The sequence below is a fragment of the Schistocerca nitens genome, chromosome 8 (genome assembly GCF_023898315.1).
Source record: "Schistocerca nitens isolate TAMUIC-IGC-003100 chromosome 8, iqSchNite1.1, whole genome shotgun sequence".
Classification (NCBI taxonomy): Eukaryota; Metazoa; Arthropoda; class Insecta; order Orthoptera; family Acrididae; genus Schistocerca; species Schistocerca nitens.
In genome coordinates this window covers 474,980,222-474,992,846 of record NC_064621.1, presented here as the reverse complement: position 1 = coordinate 474,992,846, position 12,625 = coordinate 474,980,222, and the positions used below count along the sequence as shown (strand labels likewise).

The window sequence follows — 12,625 nt, the reverse complement described above, 5'->3', positions numbered from 1 at the left end:
TTAACATTTTTACAATTCCAGTGTTATAATTTTTAAGGTCTGTGTTCATCGTGAAATGTCCCCCGTGATCACTCGAAAAGTCTTCGAAATCAGTGAAATCGCCACATCAAAATGTGACGGATTCTTCTTCTCGCTTCTAATCAGTGAACATGTTAGTGTGGAATGTATACTGAGCCTGACTTACTTGATCACCTTATCTCTGTTCCAACTAGCGAACGCTCTCCGTCACCTCCATTTTGAGTGTACCCTTTCATGAGATATGTATGGGCAACTGACTTAATTTTTTTGAATTTATACAATACGTACATATAGATGACAATTGTATACCTTTTTATTTGTTGAGGTCAGCTGTTGTTTGAATAACATATAAATTCTATGAATCGCCATTGTGTGAATTCACAGTTTGCGCGATTTTGAAGGCCTGTTTGCTTCCATATCTCTCACGCCACGCGTATAACGTTCCTTATTTCATTCTGTAGTCAAATATTTTCGGGTTTTGTTAGGCAGTTAATACAATATTAAGATGTTCCATTTAGGGACAGGAAGCTCCGCTTGTAAATAATGGGCACATGGTGTCTGGAATCAGTTTACACGTGCTTTTTCGACGCCTCCAAGATTCTTCTCCAGTTGGTATAAATGATAACTCGTCAGTCTCTTGCTGCAAGGTAATGTCATCAGAGCTTCCGTATGCCCTGTAAATTTCTCATTTATCTTTTTGGGCATGAAAAAACCTTTATTGATTTAAGAGTCGAATATTTCTTAAAACGAAGAGAGTACCATTATTCTTACCATTTCTTTTGCATTCTTTTACGCAGTCTCCGCAGACACTCGCAACAGGTTTCCTTCCTTATATAAACTCGCGAGATGTCAACGGTCCTAGAGAATGGCTCTCAACGCAGGCAACTAATTTAAATTGTGTGCGCATACCTTTTTTAATGTTACCGTCAACACAGCCATAGCAGAAATACAACGCTGGTTGAAATCTTTAGTCGGTTAACATCCAAAGTGCCCATAAACACTTTAAACTTATTCACGGTCCATGGTTTAACACTCGCAGATTGTACGATTTGTAAAGTTTTTCTTTGAAAAGCTTCCATTCGGATGGATGGATTGCTTTTTCTTTCCTTTGGTGTTAATAGTATTTTCGGCTGCGAGGTATTCTTCTTTGGTGATACCAGCTGACCGGAGAGGTTGATCACAATCCGGGTGAGGGTTCTTTTTCAGTTGTTGGTCTTCGTAAGTAAAGAACTTCATACTTTCGGTACACTTCAATGGAATCTTCTTTGGAGCTCGGCTTATTTATTTCTGTATTTCCTTTAGCTGTCGCCGTTGTCCTTAGATGAATCGTATTCTGCTTCTAATGTCGGATTATTGTTTCGTTCAAGTTAAATTAGGATCTTCTATGCTGTCGTCGCTATTAAGAAAGAGTTCATAGTTATCGTTGTCTGGTTGGAAGTAACTTCATCTCTCTCAGCATTTGACTAGACGAGAAGATGACAGAATCCTTTTTCCACGAGAACTAATTATGCTCACTTATGGACTGCAAGCATTGAGCTTATTAGTAACAGCACGGTAGCCCAACATTTCCACTATCAATGTTGTTGTTGCTGTTGTTGTTGTGGTCTTCAGTCCTGAGAGTGGTTTGATGCAGGTCTCCAATATGTATCTTAAAATTAAGGCAAGCACCCTTATTAAAACTTCCTTTACAGAGTTATCTGTTCCTTCCATCTTAGGCAATCGTTGTTTCTGGATGGTCCTCAGCGTTTTGTGGCTTGGCAATCAAAAACATTTTTCAGCCTCTCCCACTGAAACCTGGGATTATAGACATGTTGATTTTTACGCCTGAAAATACTAAAAAAGTAAAAATAAATAAATAAAAGGAAATTATGTTTTTAGAATAAGCGAACTTTTCTGTTTGGTGGAACGTTACAAATGAAAATAGCAAAAATGAGAAATGCTGACAGTTCGAGATGAATAGAGAAGTAATGCGAGTTTATAAAATACTGACGGCAAGCAATGTGAAAAGTACAAATTCAGTAGACTAGTAACGTCGTAATTAGAAAATGCTACGGAAAAGCTACAAGCAATGAAAAAAAAAAAAGCTCCGTCTTTAGGCCCCAAGGGGCCCTTCCGGGACCGTCCGGCCGCCGTGTCATCCTCCGAGGAGGATGCGGATAAGGAGGGGCGTGTGGTCAGCACACCGCACTCCCGACCGTTAGGACGGTATTCTTTGACCGAAGCCGCTACTAATCGGTCGAGTAGCTCCTCAATTGGCATCACGAGGCTGAGTGCACCCCGAAAAATGGCAACAGCACATGGCGGCGGGATGGTGACCCATCCAAGCGCCGGCCACGCCCGACAGCGCTTAACTTCGGTGATCTCACGGGAACCGGTGTAGCCACTGCGGCAAGGCCGTTGCCTACAAGCAATGAAACAACTCAAAAACTCACGCTACTCACCGTCTACTACACAATGGCTTGGTGCCAGCTAACGGATTCCTAACGGTCACGATGCAGGACAAGCCGATCCCTTGTTTTTCCTCCAACACAGTATTGTTACAAAAACCATCGCTCGGCAGCTCTGCACACTAAGATAATCCCAGTAACAATTATGGTGCTAACTAAAAATTCGTTTATTTTTTATTTTTTTTTTTGTTTTGGTTTTTCTTTTTTTTTTTTTTTTTTAATGTCACTCTGATAGTGCCGGTGTCCGATTTGTATGCAATCTAAGCACAACACAGGAACACAACTTCAGGGCTAACATTCAACTAATAACCTAATCTGGTTTATAACGACAGTTTTTGAAAGCATACTTCTTGATCAGCAGTACATTCTGCCCTACCGAAGGAATTTTCGAACTGCAGTTAAAATGTTACTTTCTGCAATGCGTGACAGATGTTAAACATAAGTTTTTGGATAGTTTTCAAAAATATGTACACTGTCGCCCTGGAACGGAATAGTTTCTTACCAGAAACTGCCTGCAGCGCCTGATAATTATCTTCTACGTGTGAGAATGAGAAACAGTCTTAAAACTCATTCCCGCGTTTAACTGAAAGACCTGTTGATAACAGAATTTTGGACATGGCAAATCATTGCCAATACCTTAATGAAACTCGCCGTATGAACACGAGAGAGACGTGTAAAATAATTTGAACAGATTTAACATAATACGTAGGACAAATTAGAGGCACGGATGGCAATTTAGAAGCACGGGAAACCTAAAACACGAAGTAACCACTGTAACACCTCGGTTCAGTTTACAGTGATAAAAGCTATAGAAAGAATAATTTTAAATTAAGAACAGAATTTTTAGAGGGGAAAATAGTGTAGAATCAGAGTTCGGTAATTGCAGATCAAAATTATAGTATATCAGCAAGTAGTTTAACGTCTAAATACAGCAAAGCCACGGAAGCTCCGTCATGGAGAAGGCAGTGACGTTAAACTCTTGTGATGAAAAACCTATAAAAAGGCCTGATCGTCGTTATTGCCTCCTTTTTTTCCTTGATTGTTTCGTTAAAGGTCGGGGAACCCGTGTCAGTCAGTGAGACAATAATTAGATTGGACTTTATCGTGTTAACATTCACGATAAACTGTTAGAATATTACGGAGATTAAAAGTGATGTAGTGTACGATCTCTTACTGTTGGTAGCAACGGAGTATTAAGGGGATCTTAGGACTTTAGTGCTAGATTGGAACTTCACGGACATATAGACGACAGAAACTCAAATTATCTGCTGATACGAGTGTATTCAGAGGTACCGGTATTCAGATATTAACGTGTGGACCTTTGAAAGTGTCGTGTGCCGTTAGTTGCGAATCAGGACGTAGAGCGCGTGCATATCGGCATTTGCGGACTATTTAGACTCCTCCAGGCTAGGAACCTTTTAAACAGACCATCATCCGTCACCATCTTAGTCCTTGAATACAGAGTGAAAGTGAGATACAAGAGTGTTGTACTTATTTCATTTACCTAGTACTAATCAGTAGCCGGAAAACCTACCGACGATACGTATCTACGAGCAGACGTCGACGCGGAGTACCTAAAAAGGGAACCACAAGAGAGTTGGGGATGCTTCACCACGAACAAAATTACAAAGTGGAACTTTGGTTACGGAATTTGACTCACATTCGGGAGAAGCGGTGTTCCAGATGTCATCCGGCCAACGTTTTCTGTTTTTCTGTGATCCCTGTAAATTGATTGATTTTTATCTACAGCAGCTGTTTCTTCCAAGAATTCGAGGTGGTTCAACTTTCTCTTCACTTAGGAAGATAGCAAAATAACCAGAAGTCGATTTTGCGAAACACAATGCCCAGTTCCTAATGGGAAGCCTCTTATGGCTTCATTTTCATTCACTTAGTCTCAGTTATCGTAATGAAATCAGCCGCAGGTATATGTTGTTGCTTTACCATAACATGCTGTAAATATAAAAATAGTCTCCGGTCAGTGTGTGCCTTAGTGCCAGGATGAAACCATAAAAGGCTTCGAAAACAAATGCAAATCAATGACAAGCACAGCTGCATAGAACATCGATTAGCTGGCTGCCGACCCCTACTCCTCCCCTCTCTCGTCATTGAAAACGCTACCTCATTTGAGGTGTACTACAGCAGTTCCCTCTAACTGATTTTCTCACGAGTGTTTGCCCGATAACGGTAAGGCCTCAGACACAGCCAGTCAATACCGTTCATATTTAGCAGGTCGCTTCTGTGCAACCTAAAATGAAAAACTCTAAGATATTTCGGCTCAATAGCTGCGTTTTCGAGAATCCCCCCCCCCTCCCCCAAATCCTTGAAGCGCTATCGAATCAAAAGTGACAGGATAGAAAGATTATTGCAAACTGAGCATTTGGCATTATCATATATGGGGTCCGCAAACGCATATTTTCCTACAAATCAAGAAGAGAAAAATTTGTTACTTCTGCTTATGTACCCACAAGATGAACGCTGTGCAACGAAAGTGCTGTATCGCATAGCGATCTACGCATTTGGATGGGGAGCAGAGAACCTTTCTTTGATCCACAAGTAGCTTCTTTTTTTTTCATTTGTATTCTATCCGTTTTGAAACTGATAGGAGTCGGAGGGTTAAAACGGTTTGTGAATCAATTGCGCCACCAATACAATCGAATGAATACAACTTTCGCGCAGTTACACACACACACACACACACACACACACACACACACACACACACACACATGCGCACACAATCACACACACACACACACACACACACACACACACACACATATGAGCGAGATGGGATTATCGGAATGGAACGGTTTACATATACAGACACACAAATGATTACAGTTTCAAAAAAAATTTGGGTTATTTATTCAAAACGAAGTGCTTCATCCGCCCTTATGGAAACAATTGTTTAGCCTGCATTGACTGACAGAATCGTTGGATGTCTTCACGAGGGATAACGTGCAAAATTCTAGTGCATTAAATCGTAAAACTACTAAACTGACTGGAGGGCCCGACCCATAAGACTCCAAAAGTCTCAATTGAAGAGAGATCCGGTGACCGCGTAGGCCAAGGTAGGGCTTGGCAGGCACGAAGACAGCCAGAAGAAACCCTGATCGTGTGTGGGTGGGCATTATATGGCTGAAATGTACGTCAAGGATGGTTTTCCTTGAAGGGTGGTGTGCTGTAAGGCTGCTGCGAGTGCCAGCCAAAGCGGCCTGCTATGAAAAGAATTGACAACCCAGACCATCACCCACTGTTGTCTGACCTTATACCGGCCGACAGTCAGACTGGGATCCTACAGCTGTCTTCAGAGACATCTTCGCTGGTCATCGGGACTCATTGCGAAGCGGGGCTCGTCGCTGAAGACAATTCTGCTCCAGTCAACGAAACTCCTGGTCGAAGTCTTGTGCCGTTGCTACTTTCTTATAGATAATTCCGTCATTTGCAACGGTCTTAAAGATCTACCGATGCTTTCTGTCAGATCATTGCCCGTCCGGCTAGCTGCTTCCCGAGCAAGAAGGCGTGCCGGTCCCCGGGACGAATCCGCCCGGCGGATTAGTGTCGATGTCCGGTGTATCGACCAGTCTGTAGATGGTTTTTGGGCGGCTTTCCACCTGCCTCGGCGAATGCGGGCTGGTTCCCCTTATTCCGCCTTAGTTCCACTATGTCGTAGATTCTACGTCTATATCTACATTTATACTCCGCAAGCCACCCAACGGTGGGTGGCGGAGGGCACTTTACGTGACACTGTCATTATCTCCCTTTCCTGTTCCAGTCGCGTATGGTTCGCGGGAAGAACGACTGCAGGAAATCCTCCGTGCGCGCTCGAATCTCTCTAATTTTACATTCGTGATCTCCTCGGGAGGTATAAGCAGGGGGATGCAATATATTCGATACCTCATCCAGAAATGCACCCTCTCGAAACCTGGACAGCAAGCTACACCGCGATGCAGAGCGCCTCTTTAGCAGAGTCTGCCACTTGAGTTTGCTAAACATCTCCGTAACGCTATCACGGTTACCAAAGAAGCCTGTGACGAAACGCGCCGCTCTTCTTTGGATCTTCTCTATCTCCTCTGTCAACCCGACCTGGAACGGATCCCACACTGATGAGCAATACTCAAGTATAGGTCGAACGAGTGTTTTGTAATCCAGCTCCTTTGTTGATGGACTACATTTTCTAAGGAATCTCCAAATGAATCTCAACCTGCTACCCGCCTAACCAACAATTAATTTTATATGATTATTTCACTTCAAATCGTTCCGCACGCATTCTCCCAGACATTTTACAGAAGTAACTCCTACCAGTGTTTGTTCCGCTATCATATAATCATACAGTAAAGGATACCTCTTTCTGTGTATTCGCAATACATTACATTTGTCTATGTTAAGGGTCAGTGCCCATCCGCTGCAGATCTTCCTGCTGCGCAAACACTATTTACACGTACGCGCACACCATGATTACTCTACCAAGCAAACATTTTGGGTTACACTCGTCAGGTATGAGACGTTTCCGGTGTGGAGGGGGGTGGGGGGGGGGCGCACTGGGGGCCGAACAGAATAGTAACCCTGGGTTCGGTGTGGGGTGGCGGTGTGGTGGGTGGACCGCTGTGGTCTGTTGTGGGGTTGTCAACCACTGAGGGCTACGGCGGGGCGAAGCCTCTCCGTCGTTTCTAGGTCGCCGGTTTAATACACACACAATAAACCACAACCACATCATTTCTGTACATCACAAACAGTAGCGATCCTATGATACTTTCTTGGCGTGTACCTGAAATTATCCATCGCTCTCGTCAGCTCTGAGTCGACTGCACGCCGTGAAAGTTAGGGCGGTTTTCTCAAGAAACGGCGGCCGGAGTGGCCGTGCGGTTGTAGGCACTACAGTCTGGAGCCGAGCGACCGCTCCGGTCGCAGGTTCGAATCCTGCATCGGGCATGGATGTGTGTGATGTCCTTAGGTTAGTTAGGTTTAATTAGTTCTAAGTTCTAGGCGACTGATGACCTCAGAAGTTAAGTCGCATAGTGCTCAGAGACATTTCAACTTTTTTTTTTCTCAAGAAACGCTGAGGGATCGTGGTGCGTTGAGCCAAAATATCCTGGAACCTTAACTGTGTACACAAACGACCTGTCTAACACGAGCCATATCTATGATAATGAATACAGCCCAAAGCAATGAATTAAATTGTGTACCAAGCCCGGGATTGGAACCCAGGGCTCTTTCTCTTTGGGGTGATGCGCCATCCTGACACTGCTGCTAATAGATGTTCAGAGATTACTGTACTATGGCTACCTCCCTAAGGTTCTTGGTGTTGTTGTTGTTGTTGTTGTTGTCATCGTCTTCAGTCCTGAGACTGGTTTGATGCAGCTCACCACGCTACTCTATCCTCTGCAAGCTTCTTCGTCTCCCAGTACATACTGCAACCTACATCCTTCTGAATCTGTTTAGTGTATTCATCTCTTGGCCTCCCTCTACGATTTTTACCCTTCACACTGCCCTCCAATACTAAATTGGTGATCCCTTGATGCCTCATAACATGTCCTACCAACCGATCCCTTCTTCTAGTCAAGTTGTGCCACACACTCCTCTTCTCCCCAATTCTATTCAACACCGCTTCATTAGTTATATGATCCAACCATCTAATCCTCAGCATCCTTCTGTAGCACCACATTTCGAAAGCTTCTATTCTCTTCTTTTCCAAACTATTTATAGTCCATATTTCATTTCTGTACATGCCTACACTCCATACAAATACTTGCAGAAAAGACTTCCGGACACTTAAATCTATACTCGATGTTAACAAATTTCTCTTTTTCAGAAACGCTTTTCTTGCCATTGCCAGTCTACATTTTATATCCTCTCTACTTCGACCATCATCAGTTATTTTGCTCCCCAGATAGCAAAACTCCTTTACTACTTTAAGTGTCTCATGTCCTAATCTAATTCCCTCAGCATCTCCCGACTTAATTCGACTACATTCCATTATCCTCGTTTTGCTTTTGTTGATGTTCATCTTATATCCTCCTTTCAAGACACTGTCCATTCCGTTCAACTGCTCTTCCAAGTCCTTTGCTCTCTCTGACAGAATTACAATGTCATCGACGAACCTCAAAGTTTTTATTTCTTCTCCATGGATTTTAATTCCTACACCGAATTTTTCTTTTGTTTACTTTAGAGCTTGCTCAATATACAGATTGAATAACATCGGGGAGAGGCTACAACCCTGTCTCACTCCCTTACCAGCCACTGCTTCCCTTTCATGTCTCTCGACTCTCATAACTGGCACCTGGTTTCTGTACAAATTGTTAATAGCCTTTCGCTCCCTGTGTTTTGCACCTGCCACATTCAGAATTTGAAAAATCCCCTATACAGACTCCAATTCACACCTCAGTTCATCATTGATGGTCCTCTTCTTAACTTGTATAAATACTGCAGAGGCTGTCCGACATTGGAACGAAATGGGGATCATTCTGCCTGTACCTTAATCATAGGTGATACATAATTCAGATGAAATAATGTGTCCCAGAGAGATATTAAGTCTTACATATATCTATTCATTATCGTAGATACAGTTGAGACTTAATGTCTTTCTGGAACATATGACTTCATCCGGTTAATGATCCGAAACGGTTTTCCTCGTGCTTTTCAGAGTCATATGATGTATGTATTTGTGTCACGACGACAGACATGGTGTCCGTGCGTGGTGTGTCCCTGTTGCAGGCGAACACCCGGCGGCGATGCAGCACGGCAACAGTGGTCGGCGGTCGGCGCCGTCCGGAGGACTCTGCCTGGCTCTGGCTGCGTGGGCAGTGGCGGTCGCTGCCCTCGGCTCGCTTCTGTAGCCGCCCCCACCGCCCCCTCACCGCAAGACTGCTCCGAGTCGTCACCGAGAACTGCCTCTGTCGGCCGGTGCCTCCGTCAGGAAACAACAGCTCCAGTGAACGCGTCCACCTGGTGCCACCTGCCGGCACCGCAGTATCCTCTGGACATAATCGATGCGCGGGGTCGAAACTGGGCCTGGGAACAGCACAAGTTCGTGCCTCTTTGTGCGCCCATGCAAAAGTGGAGTAACGGTGCCGGGGGAGGATGGGGAGGCAGCGAGGTGAAAGAAAGGCAAGAAGCATCGCGTGCGCACTGCTACCTGCGGTCGGGTGGCGTGTATTTCGGTAGCCGGCGGGCCGCAACGGTGCTACGGCGCCTCTAACGGCGAGAACGCACGCCAGGCCGCGCCGGGTGTGGCTTCCGTAACACCTCGCCTTCTCCGGACAGCACTGCAGTTTTCCGACAGGGCGCGACCGGATATTAAAGTGTGCGAGTGTGTATGATGTTGCGGAACTGAGAATGTTGGTGTAACTACGAGTAAGCGTGAATGAATGTGCTACCTACCGTAGAAAATGGACGACTCTTGCGAATCAGGACGTTGATGTTAATTTTTAAAATTCGTAGCATTTCACCTCACAGGTTGTGAGAAAACTCTGCGTCTCGTAGTACACGTAATACCGTACAAAATTTATGGAAGAAAACAGAAGTCAGTGACTGTTGCTGTAACTGCACATCCAATTCCTTGCGAAATGTCTTTCGTGTCTGCTGAGAATCTTCCCGTAAATAAGACAAGGTCGTACGAAAGTATTTTGTGTCGATACCAATCGTTCTTGTGGTAACAGATTATGAGCAATGACTCACAACTGGGCCACTTTTTCAGGGATAATATGTGAAATTGTGGCTATATGTGACAGACGTTTATCGGATTTTACAAATATGTGGTTAACAGAACGGTATCAACACGAAGTTTATCTTATTGGAGATAATATAACAGAAAATACTGTTTACAAGCACCTAAGAATGTGATGAACTTCGAAATGCTGCAGAGGTATCAGTTTCTCTGTATAAAGAGTTATACAGTGCAGAAACCACGAATGCAGTAGGCAGGTAAAATACTGTAAGAACACGTGCGACAGTATGACAGTGACAGGAGCAGAAACTAGAAGTGATGGAAATGTTGTATATTTTTCTTTATAGCTTAAACGAGTATTCAGCTGTCCCAGCGTGCAGTGGTGGCAGTCAGGCGAACCTATGTGTAAGATCTGCAATTTAAAATGTGTTTCTCGGAACAATGAACAGCAGTCCTATTGCCTGTATTGTAAAGTCACATAAGCAAATGAGCAGAAATAATGAAAGCAGCTCCTGGCCAGAATGACAGCCGTGTTGAACAGCAGAAAGATGTGCATAGGCATTAAGATATCAGACGAGAACAGAAATTTTTTCAAGTGAGCTGAAATAAATCTGATGGTATCACCTGAAAAAATATTAAATTTAGCCACTTTGGCCTCTTGAGACTACCAGGCATTGGTGTTTCTGAGTTACATTTTGTTAACTGTGGAACTTAATCTCAATTTAGCGAAACCTATGGCGACGTCGCCAAATTTAAGAGGCGATTTTTTCTTCCCACAATATGTTTAATACGTTATATACTTGTGCAATGTGTTGTACAGTGAAGCATGATGGAAGTAGTAAACTGCTTCAAAGCTTGTATGACCACTGTAACACATTATGGCAATATTCAACGCCAGAGTAAACAACTATGTTAAAACCTGTAATATCTACCCGGCCCTGCTGAAATATAAATAAATCTGTTGTCGAAGGCCCATACATAAACATTCGATCCTTAGTTTTCAGACATATACACTGCAAGTGTGCCATTGATATTTTCTATTTACAAAAAAACAACTTTTGTCTTCCTGAATTTCATTAATATCTTCATGTAATAAAGTCTCAAGCATTGAAATTATGAGCTGTGAAATGTTGCAGGTTTAAGAACATTTCTATTAATTTTGTCAAACCATAGTATGAACCAACAAAACATCAATTTCATTACTGTAATATTCCTTCCATATCACTTCTGAATAATTTGTGAATGCATTGCATACTTCCGCACAAATCAATGGCGTGACACCCTTCCGCGTTGGATTTATCCCATTTCTGTTTCGTTTCAGTCTTGTAGGAGAAGGTTTTTATATGAGATTAGTTTGTAATCACATAATAATTTTTGTACTAAATCATGGTCTTTCTCTACGTTCTCAGAGGTGCAAAAGGAAATCGTCTGCGTCGCCAAAATCCTGTACATACCAATTCTGGCTCATATTGTGAAGGTAGATAACAAGGCCAACAAGGAAACCATTTCGCCACAGGCCCATAATGAAGTGTCATTTCAGTTAGGAGAAATCCCTAGAACAAGTAGATCAGTTTGTCTTCCTCTATTAAAAGTCTTCCTCGCTGTTCGTAATTTCCCCTTCGTTATGGGAGTGTGCTAGAACCGATGTGCAGCTCTATGAGGACTATGACAATTTGGTTCCACTGAGTCGGGATAAGGGTGCCAGCAAAAACAATTTTAAATCCAAATATACTGATCACCTACAGGTCATCGATTATCGAGGCATATACTTAAATCACCAAGCCGGATATTTCCAGGTTGGCTATCTATCAGATGTATTTCATAAATGATTTATCCACACCTCACTTGTGGCAAACTTGACATAGTTCAATTATAGGACGGTCAATATTTGTTTGCTTCATCAAACATAAGCTTTCTTGTGACTGTAGAAGGTTAACTCTGGAAGAATATCGTTACTTTAGGAAGTATTCGTTATGAAAATGAAGAAAATGTGACAAACCCCGTTCGTCCAGGTTCAGTTTGCACAAAGAACATGCTATTGCCTGGAGATATAAGGACAAACTGAATTTCAATTTGTTACACTTGTAGTATACGCTGCAGCCACCAACGACAGCCGATTTGCGATCACTGTACCGATATTTCGATTTATAAAAAATACTAGTTATAAGTGTTCGGTAGGCTCATAACCTCCTCGTGTAAAGGCATAATAAGAGTTAAATTGAATTTAAAATCTACTGCAGAAATACGCTTCTCAGTTCTAATACCAAGTAATATACAAATATTGGCAATATTCGTTATTGTTATTATAGCGACTGACAGCAAACATACCATGATTTCATAAATTTAGTCCTAGTGGATATGAAGCAGATAAAACGTTGTGCATAATGGTCATTGTGTCGTTGTTGAAATTTATTGCGTATCTCTTTGTTTGGATAATAACAGCCGTTAAAATCTTCTCCTTTTTAGCGTTTAAAATGACTGAAAAATTTGGTTG

General features: G+C 42.8%; 1 protein-coding gene across 1 annotated transcript in view; it reads left to right on the top strand.

Moving 5' to 3' along the window:
* Positions 1 to 9,431, top strand: part of LOC126199622 (zwei Ig domain protein zig-8-like) — a 447,337-nt gene extending 437,906 nt beyond the window's left edge. The window contains exon 5 of the mRNA XM_049936549.1: positions 9,180 to 9,431. Within this exon, the coding sequence (XP_049792506.1) occupies positions 9,180 to 9,301 (122 nt within the window). The 3' untranslated portion in view covers positions 9,302 to 9,431. The remainder of the gene's footprint in view (positions 1 to 9,179) is intronic.
* Positions 9,432 to 12,625: the final 3,194 nt, after the last annotated feature.